Consider the following 18088-nt stretch of genomic DNA (forward strand, 5'->3'; position numbering starts at 1 on the left):
AAACTTTATCCCCATAAAGGACTTCACCACAGTTTTTTTACTGGATATACTGAGGTTCACACCTGCTACGTCATGCGGTGAGCCGGTACTTTTATACAAATGCTGCGCTTCCTCTAAAAGGAAATGAAACAATTGTTCTATGGCGCTAAATATTTTTTGACAGTTTGTGTGTTTACTTTTGCGAAGCCTTTATTCCCTTCTCCGAGAGTGTGCCTTTTTGGGCGCATGCGCTGGAACAAGTTCCCTGCAATTGTACTTCCTGGAAAAAATAAGAGCTCAGGAGTTTGGTTAATTTGTTTGGGGCAAGAATATCGAATGCATAGTATTTAAGCACACGTGCGACAAGTTCATTTTATAAATACAAGCTTTTCTTCGTGAAAATAAATCAAAAGTCTTGCATACGTTACAGTTAGTGTAAATAAAACTTTTACCATCCGGCTTAGATTTTTAACCATAAATGAAAGCTGACTACCCGCTGGAGACTTCACTTGCAATGCCGCTTGCTTGTCACTTATCGTTTTAACAGTTCTGCACACTTTCCTGGCATTTTCTCTTTCACTATTCGTCGTTTTGCTAGAACAGAGAGCGAGTGCAACATTCTCAACATTAATGAATATCGTGCATTGGTTTCTGGTTTTGGGAGCCTGCCGAAGCAGCCTAACGTACAGTCGATGTGCGAGTGCGTCCCGGTGCGTTTCAATCCCCGTTAAATAGATGGCTCTTCTTTTATTCACAGCCTGAAAAACAGGAAAGAAAACCATTTAAAAAAGTAAAAAAAAAATTACAGGTGAAAACTGAAAGCCGTAGCCTTCGTATATGCTTTTTAAAAATACCGGCTCTAGCCAACAAAATTAAGATCTGCACAACATTGCTTTGGATGGCAATGATAAAAGCAAAGCATCAATTAAACATGTTAGAGCCAACGCTGGGCAACATTGAAATAACATAAAATCTACAAAGAAGTAATAATTGTGCTGCATAGTCCGGATAAAACTTGGATGGGGCGAGGAGGTGTTGAATGATTTGGAAAACTAACGTGTATCATATCACCCGTAAATAATTATAAAAATCTTAAAGTAGATGTTTAAATGGTTCACAAGTGCTAAAAAATTTGCCTGGTGTTTTCTCCTTAGCTCACGTTTATATACAAAGTGCATATGCTCGTATATTTGTGTAATGACCAACTGGAATATGATTAATACAAACTTAATAAATAATAATGCAAAAAAATGTTTTTGGCAGCTGCATAAGTACGTAAAAGCGAAATTGATGACCCGCTCAGAAAACGTTAGCTAAACCAGTTTGTATTTCATTATTCGTTCGTAGCGTTTAAGGCGTTCCCGGTGATTCGGCGTTATACAAGTCTCTACGAAACTCATTCACCTTTCAGTGCGTTTAAAGAACTTTTCATACTTTTGTGTTGTCTGCCTACCACTTCTGTTTATGCCCTGGCACAGAAGTCAGCCCGGAACTGCTTGACCCAATTTCGCGCGCTGTCAGCTGATAAATATTTGAATTGGGTGTTGTTGGTGCTGCAGCGTGCTTTGCTGTGCTGTATTGAAAAAAGGCGTTGGCGCTAGGCTGTGTGTATTTTTTTCATTCATTTCCAATTGTTGAATGTACTAAAATAAAATTGAAGTTTTAAAAAAGAAGGAAAAACTAAGCAAAAGCGGCTAGAGGCAAAAGAGCGAAAGATTAACAGCTTTACAGTTAGCTGTTTGTTGCGTATACGTACATACATACATAAATATGTACATATCTACTGCCTTAATCCATATGTAAATATTAATACATATGTACATATTTAATTTGGTGCTTCCTCAAGAGAGTTGAAACTTTTCTTCTGGCTGTTGTTACTTCATTCTGTGCATGGACTTTTTGTCTAGTCTACATGGCGCCATTTCGTTGCTTCCTGTCAGCGCTTACACCCAAAGTTTTGAACAACAAAAACTGTTCTTCACCCAACAGCACAGTATATACAGTAATAAACCTTTGTGAGTACTCCTCGGGGGTAAAATCTGATCAGGTTTGATAATGAGAAGGAGCATGCATTTTGTTCATTCAGAGTTGTATACAAAATTACTGTGGTATGAAAGGGAGCAACAACCGTACTATGGCAAAATGGCACAAGTCATGACTGTGTAATAATGACCGAAATTAATTGTAAAAGTGTAAAGACATTGCAAATTTTTGTCTATTATTATAGATACTAGTATAGATTATCATAGTTCAGTGTATAATTTGTTATATAACACCGCACATGATAATGAACTGTTAAATGTTGAAAACGCTTGTAACTTGTAGATCACTCAAACCAGGGTGTGCTTAATGGACTGTCTGGGCGGATGTGCTGGCAGTCATTGGGATTTGTATAGCTATACAAACCTTGTTTTTTTTTTTAAATAAAGACTTAAATATATTCGGAAATTTAGAATTTGGCTTGATAAATTCACAAAATTTACGGTTTTCATAAATAATTTAATCTTACAATGGACTTTTTTTATTTTAAGCTTACATTTAAGAAACCTCCATTCAATGCTATAAGTACGATTTGAGTTTCCAGTTTATAAAACACAAGCATTATTTATGTACTTAACTATTGATATTATTCTTCATTACGCATGAATATCAGCATACACTAAAGATGAATATTATACTTAACCTACATTTTGTTCATAAATAACACATAATTGTGTATATTTTATCCTCGAAATGTACTTTTTCGTGAGGCGAAATTCCCCAAAGTAAGTGTTGCCGTGCGCGAAAAACGAACACGCTGCACACAACCCAAAAGTACTCCTCGGGGACCAAATGGTGAAAAACTGCGGAAAGTTTTATTACTGTATATACTGTGCCCAACAGCTTCTGTTGAAAGTTACTAGACGCTTTGTCCTGTTGTTTGCCGTTTTTCTTTTTGTCTGTTGTAGGTACTCACATTGACGCCGTGGATAGAGGAAACTACATAAATGTTTCCAGCTCATCCGCGTGCACAGTCTCCGTTTTGCTTGTGGCTTTAACAAGCTCTCACTTTATTCCCTAGTAGGAATATGCAGTTATATGACGCTGTGCTTTCGTTAATGAATGGTGATAGTACCGATGGCGACGAAGTACTCTGAATTTTATACCACACAACGAAGTTGATCCATTGAGATTGTTCTGAAATTTAGGATTGTCTGTGCAGATAGTTGTACTAAACTCCCCAAACATCTGATAAGAAGTTGATCAAATGATTCCGCTAAGTAAGGATAGTTATGCGAGTTTTGTAACTTCGGTCTTGAATTTCGCCAATACATGGCATATCGCTTCAAGGGTAAATTCCTCCTGATATACTTACTTATGTAGTTTGTACACAGTATGTAGCGTCCCTATTCATAGGGGGCGTGGCATCTGACATACTGACTAATATGTGAAAACCGATATATCTCTAAACCCAATTATGTTGGGGAAGTGAAACTTAGCAATGATGCATAAATTATAAATACCCTTCTTACGGCGAAAAATGGTAGGTATTGAAGAAGGGGGCGTGCCACCTCCCATAAAAAATCAAATTCTCATATCGTTTATCTCTGAAACCGCTTATGCAAACGTCCTGCAATTTTACACAAACTGAAATTCTCATATCGCTTATTTCTGAAATCGGTTATGCTTACGTCCTCAAAGTTGGACACAACAACATACATACGTACATATCGTCGTTTAAAGTACATAACCGCGTATCGTGATTCTGCAAAACCGCGTAACTCTCATTGGCTGCCAAAAATTGGATTTGCTCACACAAGCTCTTGGCTCAATCCTTATCCATTCGTCCTGAAATATACTAGGCAGATATGCGATTGCTTTATAAAAAAGATAACCATTTTGAAATATGAGTGTTTCTACGCTCTAGAAAATAATTTCTACAACTTCACATGCGCGGTTTTGCATTTTGCTGATACGCGGTTTTGCACTTTAAACGACGATATGTTTCAATACCGTACTTACGGCATACAAACTGAAATTCTCATATCGCTTATCTCTGGAACCGCTTATGCTAACGTCCTGAAATCTGACCAAGCCACAAATGTTATGAATACCCTACTTGGGGCGAAAAGTGGTAGATAATGGAAAACCGAATTTCTAATGTTGCTTATCTCTGGAACCGCTTATGCTAACGTCCTGAAATCTGACAAAGCCACAAATGTTATCAATATCATACTTATGACGAAAAGTGGTAGATAATAGAAAATGGGGCGTGGCATCTCCCATACAAATCGAATTTCTAATATCGCGTATCTCTGGAACCACTTATGTTAACGTCCTGAAATTTGACACAGGTATATATGTAATCACTAACGTACTTTTGGCGAAAAGCGGTATGTATTGGAAAGGGGGATGTGGCATCTCCCATACAAAATGCAATTTCCATATGGTTTATCTCAGAAACCACTAAAGATAAGGTAGTGGAATTTGATACACCTACATCTATATAGATACATATAAAATGGCCAGAATCTTCAACTGGGAACCGTTTTCTCCCAGATTTCTAAATCGCTTTGAATGATTTTTTATTATGTACAAATAATTTTTTAAGGATCAGTGTGTTTGTCTTCCGTTAGCTGGCGCAGGAATTGAGAGCTATCTCTAAAAATCCTATTTAGATATATTATGGTCAGATTTGTGTTGAGTTTTTAACCTTCTAAGAGGCTCTCTGGCCAATATAACCGAAAAACTGTCACTGAGGAACAGTTAGGCATCACATCTATACATATAAATTCTTACATATGTATTACAGGGTTGCAAGAGCTAACTCATGAATTCATCCCATAACTCGAGTCTAGCGTCGCTATTGAGTTGAAACGATCGTTAAGCAGTGGTTGGTGGTGTGAGTGTCAGTTTCGTTTGTTTATGTGATGAATTAACGAGTTTACCCGCTAGTGAAAGACAAGAACTAACATATTTTCTTAGTATCTGCATTCAACTAGTTTCAACTTAACAGTGGCGCTAGACTCGAGTTAATTCATGAGTTGATTCTTGCAGCCCTTTAATATATATATATATGTAGGTATGCATATAAATTCACTATAAGGTTTGGTGGAGGACTTCAATATCGTAATTCGCATAAAGGAGTCAATATTGGCGATAAGCAATATTCAAAAGTGTATGAAAAAGATGTCGAATTCCGACAACTGGGCGATACTAGTATTGATAAATCAGTCACACATACGTTGTCATAAGTGGGCGGTGCGACGCCCATTTCCCTTTTGCAAAAATCTCATTTACTCCTTTTTACACTGAGGGAAATAATGCATAGTAAAAATGAATACTTTATATTTGATTATCGTTTAAAAATGTTCGTATTTAAAAATAATATTTTCATACAAAATTTATTACGCACGTATTTGACTGTTCACATCTGAGTATGTATATGTTAGTGTACACTCGCACCCCAAGCATGCAGAGCGCCGCTCTGAGAGCGGTGACAACACACACATACATACATAGTACATATGTACATGTTTATCCGTAAAAATCGCGTGCTGTGGTGTTAATGGATATTCAACATTTGAAAGCAAATTTATATGCCTGAGTGTAGCATGCCACAATTTGTTGATATCCAGAGATGGTCAGGGTTCGAATTCCACTGCAGGCAACATGCAAGTTAAATATTTTTTTTAGTTTTTGTCTTGATTATTCACTTCACGGATGCCTTTTCATAACGAAAGCGGTCATTTTAATACGCGCGTAATTGAATTGAATATTTACCAATATACAGTACTTTCGTTGACGTTTATAGTAAGGTCAATTACGTTTCTATTTGATTTTAATATTTTTTCCCCTCAGTGTGTTTACTGATTTATGATAGTTTTCGAATTTCTGTAAATTACCGTTATGTGGGAGGTGAGCGTGGTTACAGTCCGATTTCGGCCATTTTCAATACTTATGTCTCAAATTTTGTTGAGATATCTCAAGTTTCACACGAGCTATCGTGTACACGGACAGACGGACGAAACAAATTTGGTTTATAATAAAAAAGGTATATTGAGCGGCAAATAAAAAATATTATCTACCTATATGTATGTGTGTATATGTGCGTGAATCATCCGCTATTGAATATTTTTGTGCTTTTCCGATTACATGAACAAATTTAATTATTGTAAAAATAATCAAGTGCGTGCATCGAGGCACACCTGTTAGCCATCCAAGGTCACAATCCAATCGCTACACAGCAATCCATGATTGTTTGATGACGACAAATTCTTTACAGGTGCGTTAAGGTTCCCGCAGTCAATTTTGTTTAGAAAAACGAATAGAAACTTCAAATGCCAAAATTTTAATATCCTCTTCGTTACGCACAAGTAAAGTGAACGTGAATCTAAAGCACCCACCAAAATCCGATAGATTTATAAATATATACAAAAAAAGTGAACGAAATGTTTTCTTGCTGCCGCGCTAAAACTAAAAAAGACAAAAATAATAAGAAGAGTGATGTGCAAGAAACAAAAGATGAAGTAACGAATGACCGAAAACGAATTATACCAACGATAAAAATTGAAACCGGCAAAACGAGTGATTCCAACGATGAAGAAACAGATTCATCTCCACCACAAAACGGAAATAAAGCTGAAAATGTTGCGAATAATACGAATTCAATATTGCACAGTGAAGTAGCGGAAGCCGAGGAGGCGACAAAAAGTGCAGCGACGGATATTACAGCCGATTCTCATTTAGCGGAAGCAATTAGTATTTGTGCTGTTTTTTTTCAATTTTTTCAGTTAATTTTTTGTTGTATTTGAAATTTACCAGCATTCGAAAGAGGCTATATTACTTTTAATACATAGTCATGTCCGAATAGCGTGAGGAAATAACTGTTGAAATGTTTGTTTTTCGCTACGAATAATGCATGTGTATCTCCTGTCAAAAAAATAATCGAAACATGGCAATAAAACGTCAAAGATCTATTAATAGTCGTTGCAAGCTGAGATGGACGGGCTGACGACCTCCTTATTTAGACTCTGTTCGCAGGAGAGTCAAAATTTCTGAAACGGGCCACTAAAAATTAAGTAGTAGAATTTCAAATATATTTTGGCAGATATTCAAAGGTCTATATGTGAAAATCAATATCTTCAAATATTCTTTGAAAATTTCAATTTTTCACAAATTTATTCATAAATGAATTTTTGACCTACTTTTCATTAATTTTATATATTAATTGCTATATTTCCGTAAATATTCAATGAAAAATAAACAAATTTTAATGGTGTATTCCGAAAAAGTAGCAGAAACGAAAAAAAATATTCATATTGGAAAAATTTTATTTTTTAATATTATTAAATAATAATAAATTTCCCAATAAACAATTGACAATTTAAATGACTTCTCCTTGTGTTCAACAAAAAAAAATTTACGATCTTATTCTATAAAGTATACACTAAAAATAAGTGCAACAATATTTTAGTGCACTCTATCCCATAAAAAAGTACGAATGTTTAAACATTATCGTGGATACGCGAAACCACTACCGACGTTGGAACGCAGCGCCGATATACCTGAGCCCGTTCGTCGTTGCATACTTGCGTTTTAAAAAGCATATAGCTATATTATTATTACATATCGTTATCTTAATATAGAAAGGCCCTAACTGATATTGTCGCTGAAATACAAAAAGCCGTAACTAAGTAAAAATCCAAAATTTCCATTTTGATTGTTTGTGATACATTTCATTGCAATATAAATCCCCACATCATTTTAAGCAATAAAAAATTTGAGTCAGTAATGGCTTTTTTTGCGTTTCAGCGTTTATATGAGTTAGGGCCTTTCTATATTAAGGTAACGATATGTTAATAATTCTTACGATTAATTCTTTATATTAATAGTTATTGAAATCTCAGTGCCTAAATTTATTTTCGAAATCATGAGGCTCCTAAATTCTGAGAATCTTGAGTACAAACTAGAGGTGTGCATAAATGATTTGAAATGCTGTTTATAAAATAATAGTTGATTGTATCAACTTGATACTAGTATTACGGGGTACTAGCACAAAATGACTAACATGGAAAACACTGCTGCCATTCACTTCACTGTTTTACTGCACTCGCTGTACTGCTCCGTTACTTTGCTCTCTTATAAATCAATATTTGCAGTAAGCAAACAAATACTGTCATTGCAGGAGTTATAGTTAGCAGTTTTGATGGCGAGCAAGCATTGATTTCACTTTTTTTACTGTCAAGTGAACTTGATTCACTACTGCATTTCTGATATTGTACACCTCTAGTACAGACGACGCGTCCGTTAAACAAATGAGAATCGCGTATATCAGTGTCACTGCCCACGGAAAAGGAGCTTGCGATGGCATTGGTGGCTGCGTAAAAAAAAATGCATACTGCGCTAGTCTACAGGATAAAACCATTCTTTCGAAACAAAAATTGTTCGACTGATTTTGATTTTTGTACTTTAGCTGAATATAGAAAACATGAGGTCTTGGAGAAACGTTTCCTACAGCCAAAACCATCAAGGGAACACGCCAGTTTCATTGCTACAAACCCTCTGCTTCAAATTGCTTAGAACGTAAGATTTTTTCAAGCCACTCAGAATATGTAATTGTAAAAATATAAGCAAAAAATCAACGTTGTAGTTAAATAACAAAATTGGGAAAAGTTCTTAATTAAAAAATGTTCCATTCATAAAGTACCAATCATTCATAAGATACTTGTGTTGATAAAACGATAATCATGCAACAACGAACGGACCCAGGTTTATCGGCGCTGCGTTCTAACGCCGGTTTCGCGTATCCACGGTAATGTTTTAACATTCGTACTTTTTTATGGGATAGAGTGCACTAAAATATTTTTGCACGAATGGTTAGTGTATACTTTATAGAATAAGATCGTAAATTTATTTTTGTTTAAAACAAGGAGAAGTCAGTTAAATTGTCGATTGTTTATTGGGAAATTTATTATTACTTAATAATATTAAAAAATAAAATTTTTCCAATATGAATATTTTTTCGATTCTGCTACTTTTTCTGAATACAGCATTCAAATTTAGCCCTGGGGCTAGTTAGTTAAGTGTTAAAATAGTATAGCAATTTTTATACTTTTACACAAAAGACGATTTTTATTGAAACACTTTTACTTATTATCCACATATATTATTTATACTCTGACCAAAACTTGCTAAAAGTTGCTTCAAGCATTTAACATACCGAGAGCTCAAACCATTTTCTGGGAAAAACTAAAAAGGTAGGACTGACCTGGGAGTAGTTTTTAAATTGTGCAAATTTCGCTCGTCATTGAGTCAAAAAACGCACACCTTAGTAATTTATGGATGTAGAGTTCCATCAAATATTCTCTGCTGTAGCTGCTGAAAGTCAAATCAACATTTAAAGTGTTATTTATATGAATTTCGACCATGAATTATGGCTGGATAAATATCAATTAAGGCCCATCCACATACAACTTTGGAGTTGCGTTGACGTTGGCGTCGCTTTGACAGCAGCGCGAGTAACGCTAGTGATTGCTACAATGAACACTTAGCAGCGAATACTATGGTCACTGAATTAACATACTAGCGGCAGATAAATAAAAATTGTATATCAACAATTACATTAAAAACGATAAAAAGGGACCTTTTTCACATAATTTTGACAAACGATGCACGCGAAAACTTGAGAGTTGGCCATCTTTCTACTTTGTGTGGCGTTAGCGTTGCCAAATGTTGGCTATGGGTACGGCTGCATTGAAATTCATGTATTCATGGTCAGATGCAGTTCCACTCAACTATATAAATTTGCATTTTGAAGCCACGTTTGAAGAGAAATTCTTCTACATACCCATACGTATTAGTAAGTGTTATCAAGCATAATGCCCAAATGTTTGTCGGAGTATTCTAGCAGTACATATGTGTTCAGTCCTAACTCTAAAGCTGTGAACACTCGAAGACGACATCGCCCCACGTCACGACATTAAGGTTTTATCTATGTACATAATCTAAACACCTTGTTGACGGCGACATGAATTTGTTTGAGTTTGACATAAATGAATCTATATATATATCTATCTGTCGCTTGAAAAATAGAAATAGATTTAATCTAGCTACAGCTACATAAGAGTACCAGTTAAAATAATTTGACAGCAGCTTTGTGGTACTTCATTCACCACCAGCGTTGCCATTTTAGCCGTGACCCAGTGAAGATTTTTAATGAACTCACTGTTTTACTTTCGCATCTATGCTCCCTAGTGGTTATTAGCGCGGACACATTTGATCCTATATGCTCCCCGTTGGAACCATACCTTGCTCCATTTCCTCAGTTTTATCACAGTTTTGAAGAGTATTTAAAAAGAAAAGTAAGCACAAACGCTTTTGACCACGAAGCCGAGAAAATAATTCGAGAAAATGGTCGCTATTTTATTATCACTTTAATAAAGGAATTACGCCAACGCCTCCCTACAAATATTGCCACACTAAAAAAAATTGACTTTTTTCGGTTGGAAATGCATTAAGAGTAATTAAACCAAAAGTATTTGTTCAACTACATCAACAAAAACACAAATATAATGCCGACGAAATAACATCCATAGAGATGCAATGACAACGGTTAACGTTACATACCTGGAGTAATTTAGACTCAACTGTAAAATTTTGGGCAGAAGTTTATCAATTTCGAAATGCCCTAGGAGAAAACCCTTTTGCTGACCTTTCCAACCTAGTTTTTAGTTTTCTTGTTTTGCCTATAAGTAATGCAGAAGTAGAGCGAATATTTAGTTCAATGAATATAATAAAAACTAAGCAAAGAAAGCCAATGTGCGTTAAAACGTTAAACGCTATTTTATATATAAGATACGGTTTAAAACGTGAAGAAAAATGCTGCCATAATTTTACTGTAGATGACGATCTCTTAAAATTAATGAATTCAGGTGATATATACAATAGTGATTCATTTGATGATGAGGAATATACACTCGATATAAATTAATGGTGTTAACTAGTCTTTCGTTTCTTGCGATTTATTTAAATAAAGCATGTGAATTTTCACTAAAACATTTTAGCCGTTTTTAGCCGCTTTTTTTTGCCAATCTAGCCGGTCGGCCCAATAAGTTCTGGCAACACTGTTCACCACTTTTAATTACCTCACGGCTCTCGAAATGTTTCATACCACTTATGTATGTGCTCTCGTTCTTGAGTGAAGATCGACTTCCATTGCTTCTCAATACCGGTTAAATTTTTACAGAATTTACATATATTTTGGAAATTATAAACAAACGCATCATCACACTTTCATCATTTTACTTTCCATAGCATTGAAAATATGTAATTGGAATGTTTTTCAATTGTCCTTGTATAATGATGGTATAAACCTTTTCATTTCTAATTGCCGCCATGCTATTGTACATATTGCCTTCACAGCGGATAGGGCCCAAAGTGATGAACAGAAGAAGTCCTCACCGACGAGCGTTAGCATCGATAAAAGTTCCAATACAACACAAGATAAAATAAATTCCGATAAAACTTCAACAGTAGCCACTGCGAACTCTGCAGTAACTGCGACTTTGGCGAATCATGAAGCACCGGAGAATGAAGTTACTACTGGTTTGAATGGCCAAGCCGAGGCTATTGCAGGCACCACACCAGTTAAAATTTGCCTGTCGCGTCACAATTCCACGCATACATCGATAAAAAAGAAGGTGAATATCAGCTCACATGCTGAAATAATCGAACCAGATCCCCTGCCTCCGCCTCCATACGATCCCATTGCATTGGCTGTTGACGACGATGATGTCTTCTCCGATTCACTGCCCCCGCCAAAACGTGAAAGCATGTGCGCACCCTATATCGAGCCCAGTGAAGTTCCAGAGACGGCGGCATATGCCCATGGGCTGCCCGAATGGTTCAACGATGAAAGAATTAATGACATGTAATTTAAAGTTCCTCTACATATGTATATCTGTGTTCGTATGGAAAAGTAGCTTATGTCGAAAGGTTGGCTTTAGTATAATGCGGCAATCCCTTTATTTTTTAAACGGCAAGGAATTTTTTGATGAGACTTAATAAGAATATTGACTTGCTAGTATCGGAACTATTTCTTCCACGTTTATTTGCTAAAAGTTGTTCAACGGCTTACCGCCAGTGAGTCATTCGCAATCGTATGCTGCGAATGCCGATTTATACTAAAGCCAGCCTTTCGACATAAGCTACTTTTCCATATGAACACAGATATATTCCCCAAAATGTCTTGTTTTGTTTTTGGCCTGAATCTTTATAAAGTTTTATTTCCTTCTTTTTTGTCTTATTAAGTATTTGTTTATGCATATGAAGTAAGGAAAAGTACCACGGACACACGCAATACCATAATATTTAAAAAAATATAGTTCGAAGTACATAAGAGGACCAGGACGATTTGCGTTATAGAAACTCAGCAGCAAGTTTAGGTTCACAATTGAAAAATGTCACCTCATTAACCCCTGCCAAGATACATACTGTTGTGTAAGTCTTCCATGTACATAAGTTACAGTCAAATAATTAATAATTTGCGATACAAATTCTTTTTGTGATGAAAAACCGAAATTTCGGCAATGATAGTAAGCGTTTGTTTCTAAATATAATGTATTGACAGTTAAAACTGAATTTAAGGGCCTTATTCTGTATCTCGAACGATAGGCAAAACGAACGATTCGTCTGCAGACGACAACCTCTCTGATTGCGATTTTAAACTCTATCGGTCGTCTTCGTCTTGCTTTTCATACATCACGTTGCAATGGTCTCGGTTGCGTTTAAACCGGCTAAAATGATGCCGCCGGACTAATTTTTGAAGCATTCCTCTGCAGACGAATCGTTCGTGTTGCCTATCGTTCGTGATACAGAATAAGACTGCAAATCATTCTTACTTTAGACCGATATGCTTATGTATGTATTTTTATTTTGATAATTTAATAAGGACAGCAGTTATCGCTCACTCACTTAATTGAGAATGTTTAGCTTTTCTTTCAAAAGAAAATGGAGGAGATTCAATATTTGGTTGGAAATCTGTTCTTTTCATTTACATATAATCGAAAAAAGGAGTATTACTATACATATAGTATCTACATATTTTGAAAAACTAATGAAAGATAAACAGACTTACGCACTCTGATACGAAGAGCTAAAAAATCTGGAAATTTTGGGCACCTACTGCAGACTTTCCAAGGATGATTGTAGGCTGAAAAATATTTAGATATGTATATAAAGGGGGGCGTTTTACAAACTGCATATCTCTGGAAGTATTCGTTCTAGTTCAGAACTTTTCTTCTATGTGGTTGTTGTTGTGTTGCTCTCCTAATTCGGATTAGGAGACCAACTGAGAAAAGTTCTGAACTTTTTTGAGTTCTTAACTCAACTTCAATATTATTTCCGAACGTTTTTGCCAGAATTGCCACACTTGATTTTAATTTAATTTCTAGTTTTTTCGCTTCACAAGGCACTTGAATTATGGCTTTGTTTCTAAAAATTGTTAAATTTATTTAAAATGAATTGAACGAAAAAATCCGCATAGAAAAAATATATACGTATGTGTAAAACACTTAACGTTCAAATTTCCAATCACGAATTCATTTTCATTAATATTGGCAACACCGTATGTTATCATTTTTACATCAAGAACAGTTTAGAACTATTGAATTAACAATGAGTAAATTAGAAAAAGTTCTAAACTAGAACGATGAATATGCCTTATCAATGTTTTTTAAAGGGCGGGACACCGCCCACTTTTAAGCAAACGTGTGGGATCAAACATTTGTAGAAAATTTCGGTTCGGTAATGGTTCAGTTAATTAGTAGAAAAAACGGTTAATACAGTTTACAGCCGGTTCATTTCAAAACTGGGTCGCGCTTTTAAATGAGGTTAAATTGTCATGTTTTCGGCAGTCACACAGGGCAATGTAAAAAGCTAAAGCTAAATCGGCATGACAACGCGCTACATTTTCGGCGTTCTCTACATGAGTACGTACCATACAAAATACCGTATTTCAAATTTAAAAAATCGAATTTTTTATTTTTGACCATTTTTTTTAGCTCTTCAGAGCAGTGTGATACGGATCAAAAAATCGATTTTTAACCAACCATATGACCAATACTGTATTCGATTATTTAACTTTAAATTAAAAAGTAATGAAGTTAGGCTTCTTAGGGTGGAGAATGTTGCTGATTTTCCGGTCCGCACCCGTGTAAGAAAGTCACGGTCCATGCTTTGCAATTAATTCTTAGAAAAAATAATACGTCCTGCTGCTTTGTTTTAAAAACCATAATTCCTTTCTCGTTTCTTATTTTATTTTGTGCTGTAGTTCTGTTTCCTTTATAATGTTGTATGCACATACAAATTTTAAAAGTATCCGCTTTTAACATGTAATTATTTATGAATTTATGAAAAATCACCGACAAACGCAACGTTTCGCTAACACGAATTTAAAATGCATCAACCATCTATTAAAAACAAAAACAACCGTTAAAATTCAATAATTCACGATTTGAAAACGAAAAATTAAAGCGGTTGCATCAGAGAACGTTTATAACGTTGCATTGAGCCACCTGTTACGCCTGTTGGCCGCGACGAGCTGGAACTGAGGCGCCAGCGTCTGTACACAGACCTTTTACGTGCCGCACATGCAGCCGTGGAGCATAACGTGCGCTTTACCCCGTTTGCAACTGATTTTCTCCATCCACATCAACTGTATCAGATGGATGCCAGAGAAGGCGACGGAGGAGTAGAAGTTAGAGGTGATCGACTCTTATATGAACTTAAGTAAAATGCAGTTTTCATAATGTTATTATTTTATCACCAACTCGTATGTATGCATATACAGTGATGGCCACGTAACTAGAGACACAACTTTTTTTAAGTTTGAACCATTTATTTTTTCTTTATTTTCAATTTATTCTTAACAAAAATATAGTTTATACTACACCGAAAAGCATGCAACTCAAAGTTTCACATCGTGTACAAGATTTATAAAAATTCTCGAAATTTCGAAAAGTGGTCACCAAATATAAATTTTTTTAATCAGAATTTCTAGCAGGATTTTGGGTATGCAGTTTTATAGTATAATACTGTGCAAGTTCCAACGACTAGGGATTCGCGAAGGTTTTGGGATTTTTTTTTGCTGCCAGTGTTACGCCTTTTCTTTCACCGAAGTACATATTACATAGGTATGTATGTATGTATGTAAAATTTTTTTTATATGGGAGAATATGAGCAACCCCGTCAACAAAAAAATCTCAAAAATCAGCACGGGTTATTAACTTGCATAATGTTATACAAAAGTTTAATGGGTTATAAGAGTTTTTTCTAGAAGTCCTGATTAAAAAGTTTGAAACTTTGAGTTACTTGGTTTTTGTTGTGGTATAAACTATATTTTTGTAAAGAAAGTAAAATAAATTAAAAAATTAACGAATATATAAATTGTCAAAACTTGTAAAGAAGTGGTATTCTTAATTATGATTATATGTATGTACTAAGTATGTATTTATTGCATGCTTCGAGGAAATTTCCTGTATCCCTTTCCGACCTGAATCAAATTGGGTGGTGGCTAAAACTTTTTTGATGGCATAGTCCGGTCAATTTAGATATTCGAGGTTACAAACCCATCTGAAAATTGGTAGGATTGTTCAAAACACCATCATAAATGAAATCTAAAAAGTCCTCATCGATCCGATACCTGGAAAACAAGTTACTCGGGGTCAAAGGTCACAAAAACGGGGTTTTAGCGATTTTCAGCAACATAACGTCATAAATGAAATCAAGAAAGTCCTCATCGATCCGATACCTAGAAAAAAAGTTACTCGGGGTCAAAGGTCACAAAAACGGTTTTTCGTGATTTTCAGCAAAACGGTAAGTTTATCATAAAATTAGTTTAGATACAAATTTTAGATCAGATAATTATCTATAAAAAATGTCTTAAAACTTTTTTTCAAAAAGTGGGAAGAGTTGAAATCGGCATAATATGTATAAGTACAACAAAGGTGGCGTGGAAACGTGTGCATATTATGACGATTACAACTCTTCCAACTTTTTGAATCGTTATATCTCGGAAACGGTAGCTCTTAGGACAAAGGGCTTTTAGACATTTTTTATAGATAATTATCTGATATACAATTTTTGTCTAAACTAATTTTATGATAAACTCACCGTTTTGCAGAAAATCGCGAAAAAGCCATTTTTGTGACCTTTGACGCCGAGTAACTTTTTTTCTAGGTATCGGATCGATGAGGACTTTCTAGATTTTATTTATGATGGTGTTTTGAACAATCCTACCAATTTTCAGTTGGGTGGGAATTTTTGTAACTTCACTCCAATTTTTGGTCTAATTTGACCGGACTAGCATATTATTGCTGGTTGAGATTTAAATATGAACTGTATAAATTTTAAATGTCTATGACTGCTTGTTTTGCCGAACTGAAATGTTGCTTATAAATGTTTACAAAGTTTCCTAACAGAAACCAATAATAATATTCAAGGTTTGATGTTTTTATTTAACTGTAATAAATTTTATAGTCTAATTCCGAAATAAAAGTCTCTTTCGGATTATAAACAAACCGCTTATCCAAATGAAACAAGTTTGGTATCAAAGGAAAGAGGTCTTAAATAGCTTTAAAAATGAAATATCTAAACGAGGAAAGCCACATATTGAAAAATATTTCAACAAAAAATGTTAATTAATTACCATAGAACAAACCTTGTGTCAGGTATATGCATTTCTTTAGTATTAAATTATAAAAAAAAAATTATAAATATAGGTCGTTCGTTATTTCTGCCACGAAAATTTATCTGGTTTCGATAGTAAAGAACTAAAATGTTTGCTTGATAGCCTCTTTATTTAACTTAATTTTTTTGAGTGGTATATAGTGCTCTTGACGCACTGCTGCACTTATAGTCACTTTGTGTTTTCGTACGTGGGAACGGCCCCCTGCAAACTAAAAAGAACCGGATATTGGTATAACACTGAGTGGGACTACGTGGTGGAACATTGGTGGAAGGAAAGGAGTTTACGTGTCTGCAGTGACAACCAAGCTGCAATTAAGGCCTTGGCCAGTCCTCTAACTACTTCCAAACTAGTTCGGCAATGCAAGTCTCGACTAAATTATGGTGGTAAACATAACGAGCTTGCTTTACTCTGGGTGCCAGGTCACTCACGAGTACCTGGTAATGAGACATCTGATCATTTGGCCAGAATTGGCTCAGACCAGGCATTCCTCGGTCCGCAACCAGTTTTAGCACACCCACTTTCAGAAACTGGGTGTTCGCTCAGCAATGACTGGAAGGCATCGAGGGATGGAGGTGTGCAAAACTCATGTTGCCTTCAATCTCAGAAGGTCTTACTGGTTTTTTGCTCACACTGAGCAGACGACACTGCAGAAAACTTGTTGGACTGCTGACTGGTCACTTCACGTTGCACAAACACCTGGCCGTGACAAGCGTAAATGACAAGTCCATTTGTCCATTCTGCCGTGAAGAGGATGAGACGGTGGAACACTTTGTCATCGATTTTTCTAGACTCCCTCAAGGCGTATTTAAAAAGGTGGTGTTGGCCGTATATAAGTAAAAAATTACACTAACAAATTATACGCTGATATCCATACTGTCATTGGTATGAGTTACAACAAACACATGATTTTGACGTAATGGCCTCCACGGCGAAAAACTCAGCTGTCGCCCCAAGACCACCTTGTTTAATACACCTTGGACTCCCTCTTATTTCTATTGTCAGTTTAAAAGTTTAGCGTAAAAAGCTTAGCCGTTTTTTTGTTTAAGTTTTGTGTTTTAAGACTGTGAGTGATAAATATTTCTCGCCTCACTTTAAAACTCGGAGCGATAAAAATAAAAGTGATGCCATCAACACAAATAAACAATTTTAAAAATACTCCACGTACAAAGTCATGAATGAGCCGAACATTTGATGAGTTGAGTTTATGGTGAAGATAATGTAAATAACGCTAGGACTCGAAGTGCTCTTAAAAAATATAAATCCTCAGAGCGAGAGAGTATTTTGATGGATTTACGAGCTCTATTTTTTAAAACCGGCAAGTGTGTAATCACATTATTCTAATAAGTAGAAATAAAAAATAATAGAAAGAAAATATTTTAG

General features: G+C 35.4%; 1 protein-coding gene and 1 long non-coding RNA gene across 2 annotated transcripts; both read left to right on the forward strand.

Annotated features, from left to right (window-relative positions):
• Positions 1 to 461: 461 nt before the first annotated feature.
• Positions 462 to 6567, forward strand: LOC118752779. The gene is made up of 2 exons (XR_004994741.1): positions 462 to 1052; positions 6245 to 6567. It is a non-coding gene; the product is annotated as an uncharacterized LOC118752779 (long non-coding RNA).
• Positions 6568 to 8708: 2141 nt separating this feature from the next.
• Positions 8709 to 12660, forward strand: LOC118752778. The gene is made up of 3 exons (XM_036487649.1): positions 8709 to 8773; positions 11165 to 11890; positions 12271 to 12660. Exons 1-3 carry the CDS (start codon positions 8709 to 8711, stop codon positions 12287 to 12289), a joined length of 810 nt encoding a protein of 269 aa, XP_036343542.1. The 3' UTR covers positions 12290 to 12660.
• Positions 12661 to 18088: the final 5428 nt, after the last annotated feature.

The sequence above is a fragment of the Rhagoletis pomonella genome, unplaced genomic scaffold (assembly GCF_013731165.1).
Source record: "Rhagoletis pomonella isolate Grant_MI unplaced genomic scaffold, Rhpom_1.0 Rhpom_scaffold_01836, whole genome shotgun sequence".
In the NCBI taxonomy this organism is placed as follows: Eukaryota; Metazoa; Arthropoda; class Insecta; order Diptera; family Tephritidae; genus Rhagoletis; species Rhagoletis pomonella.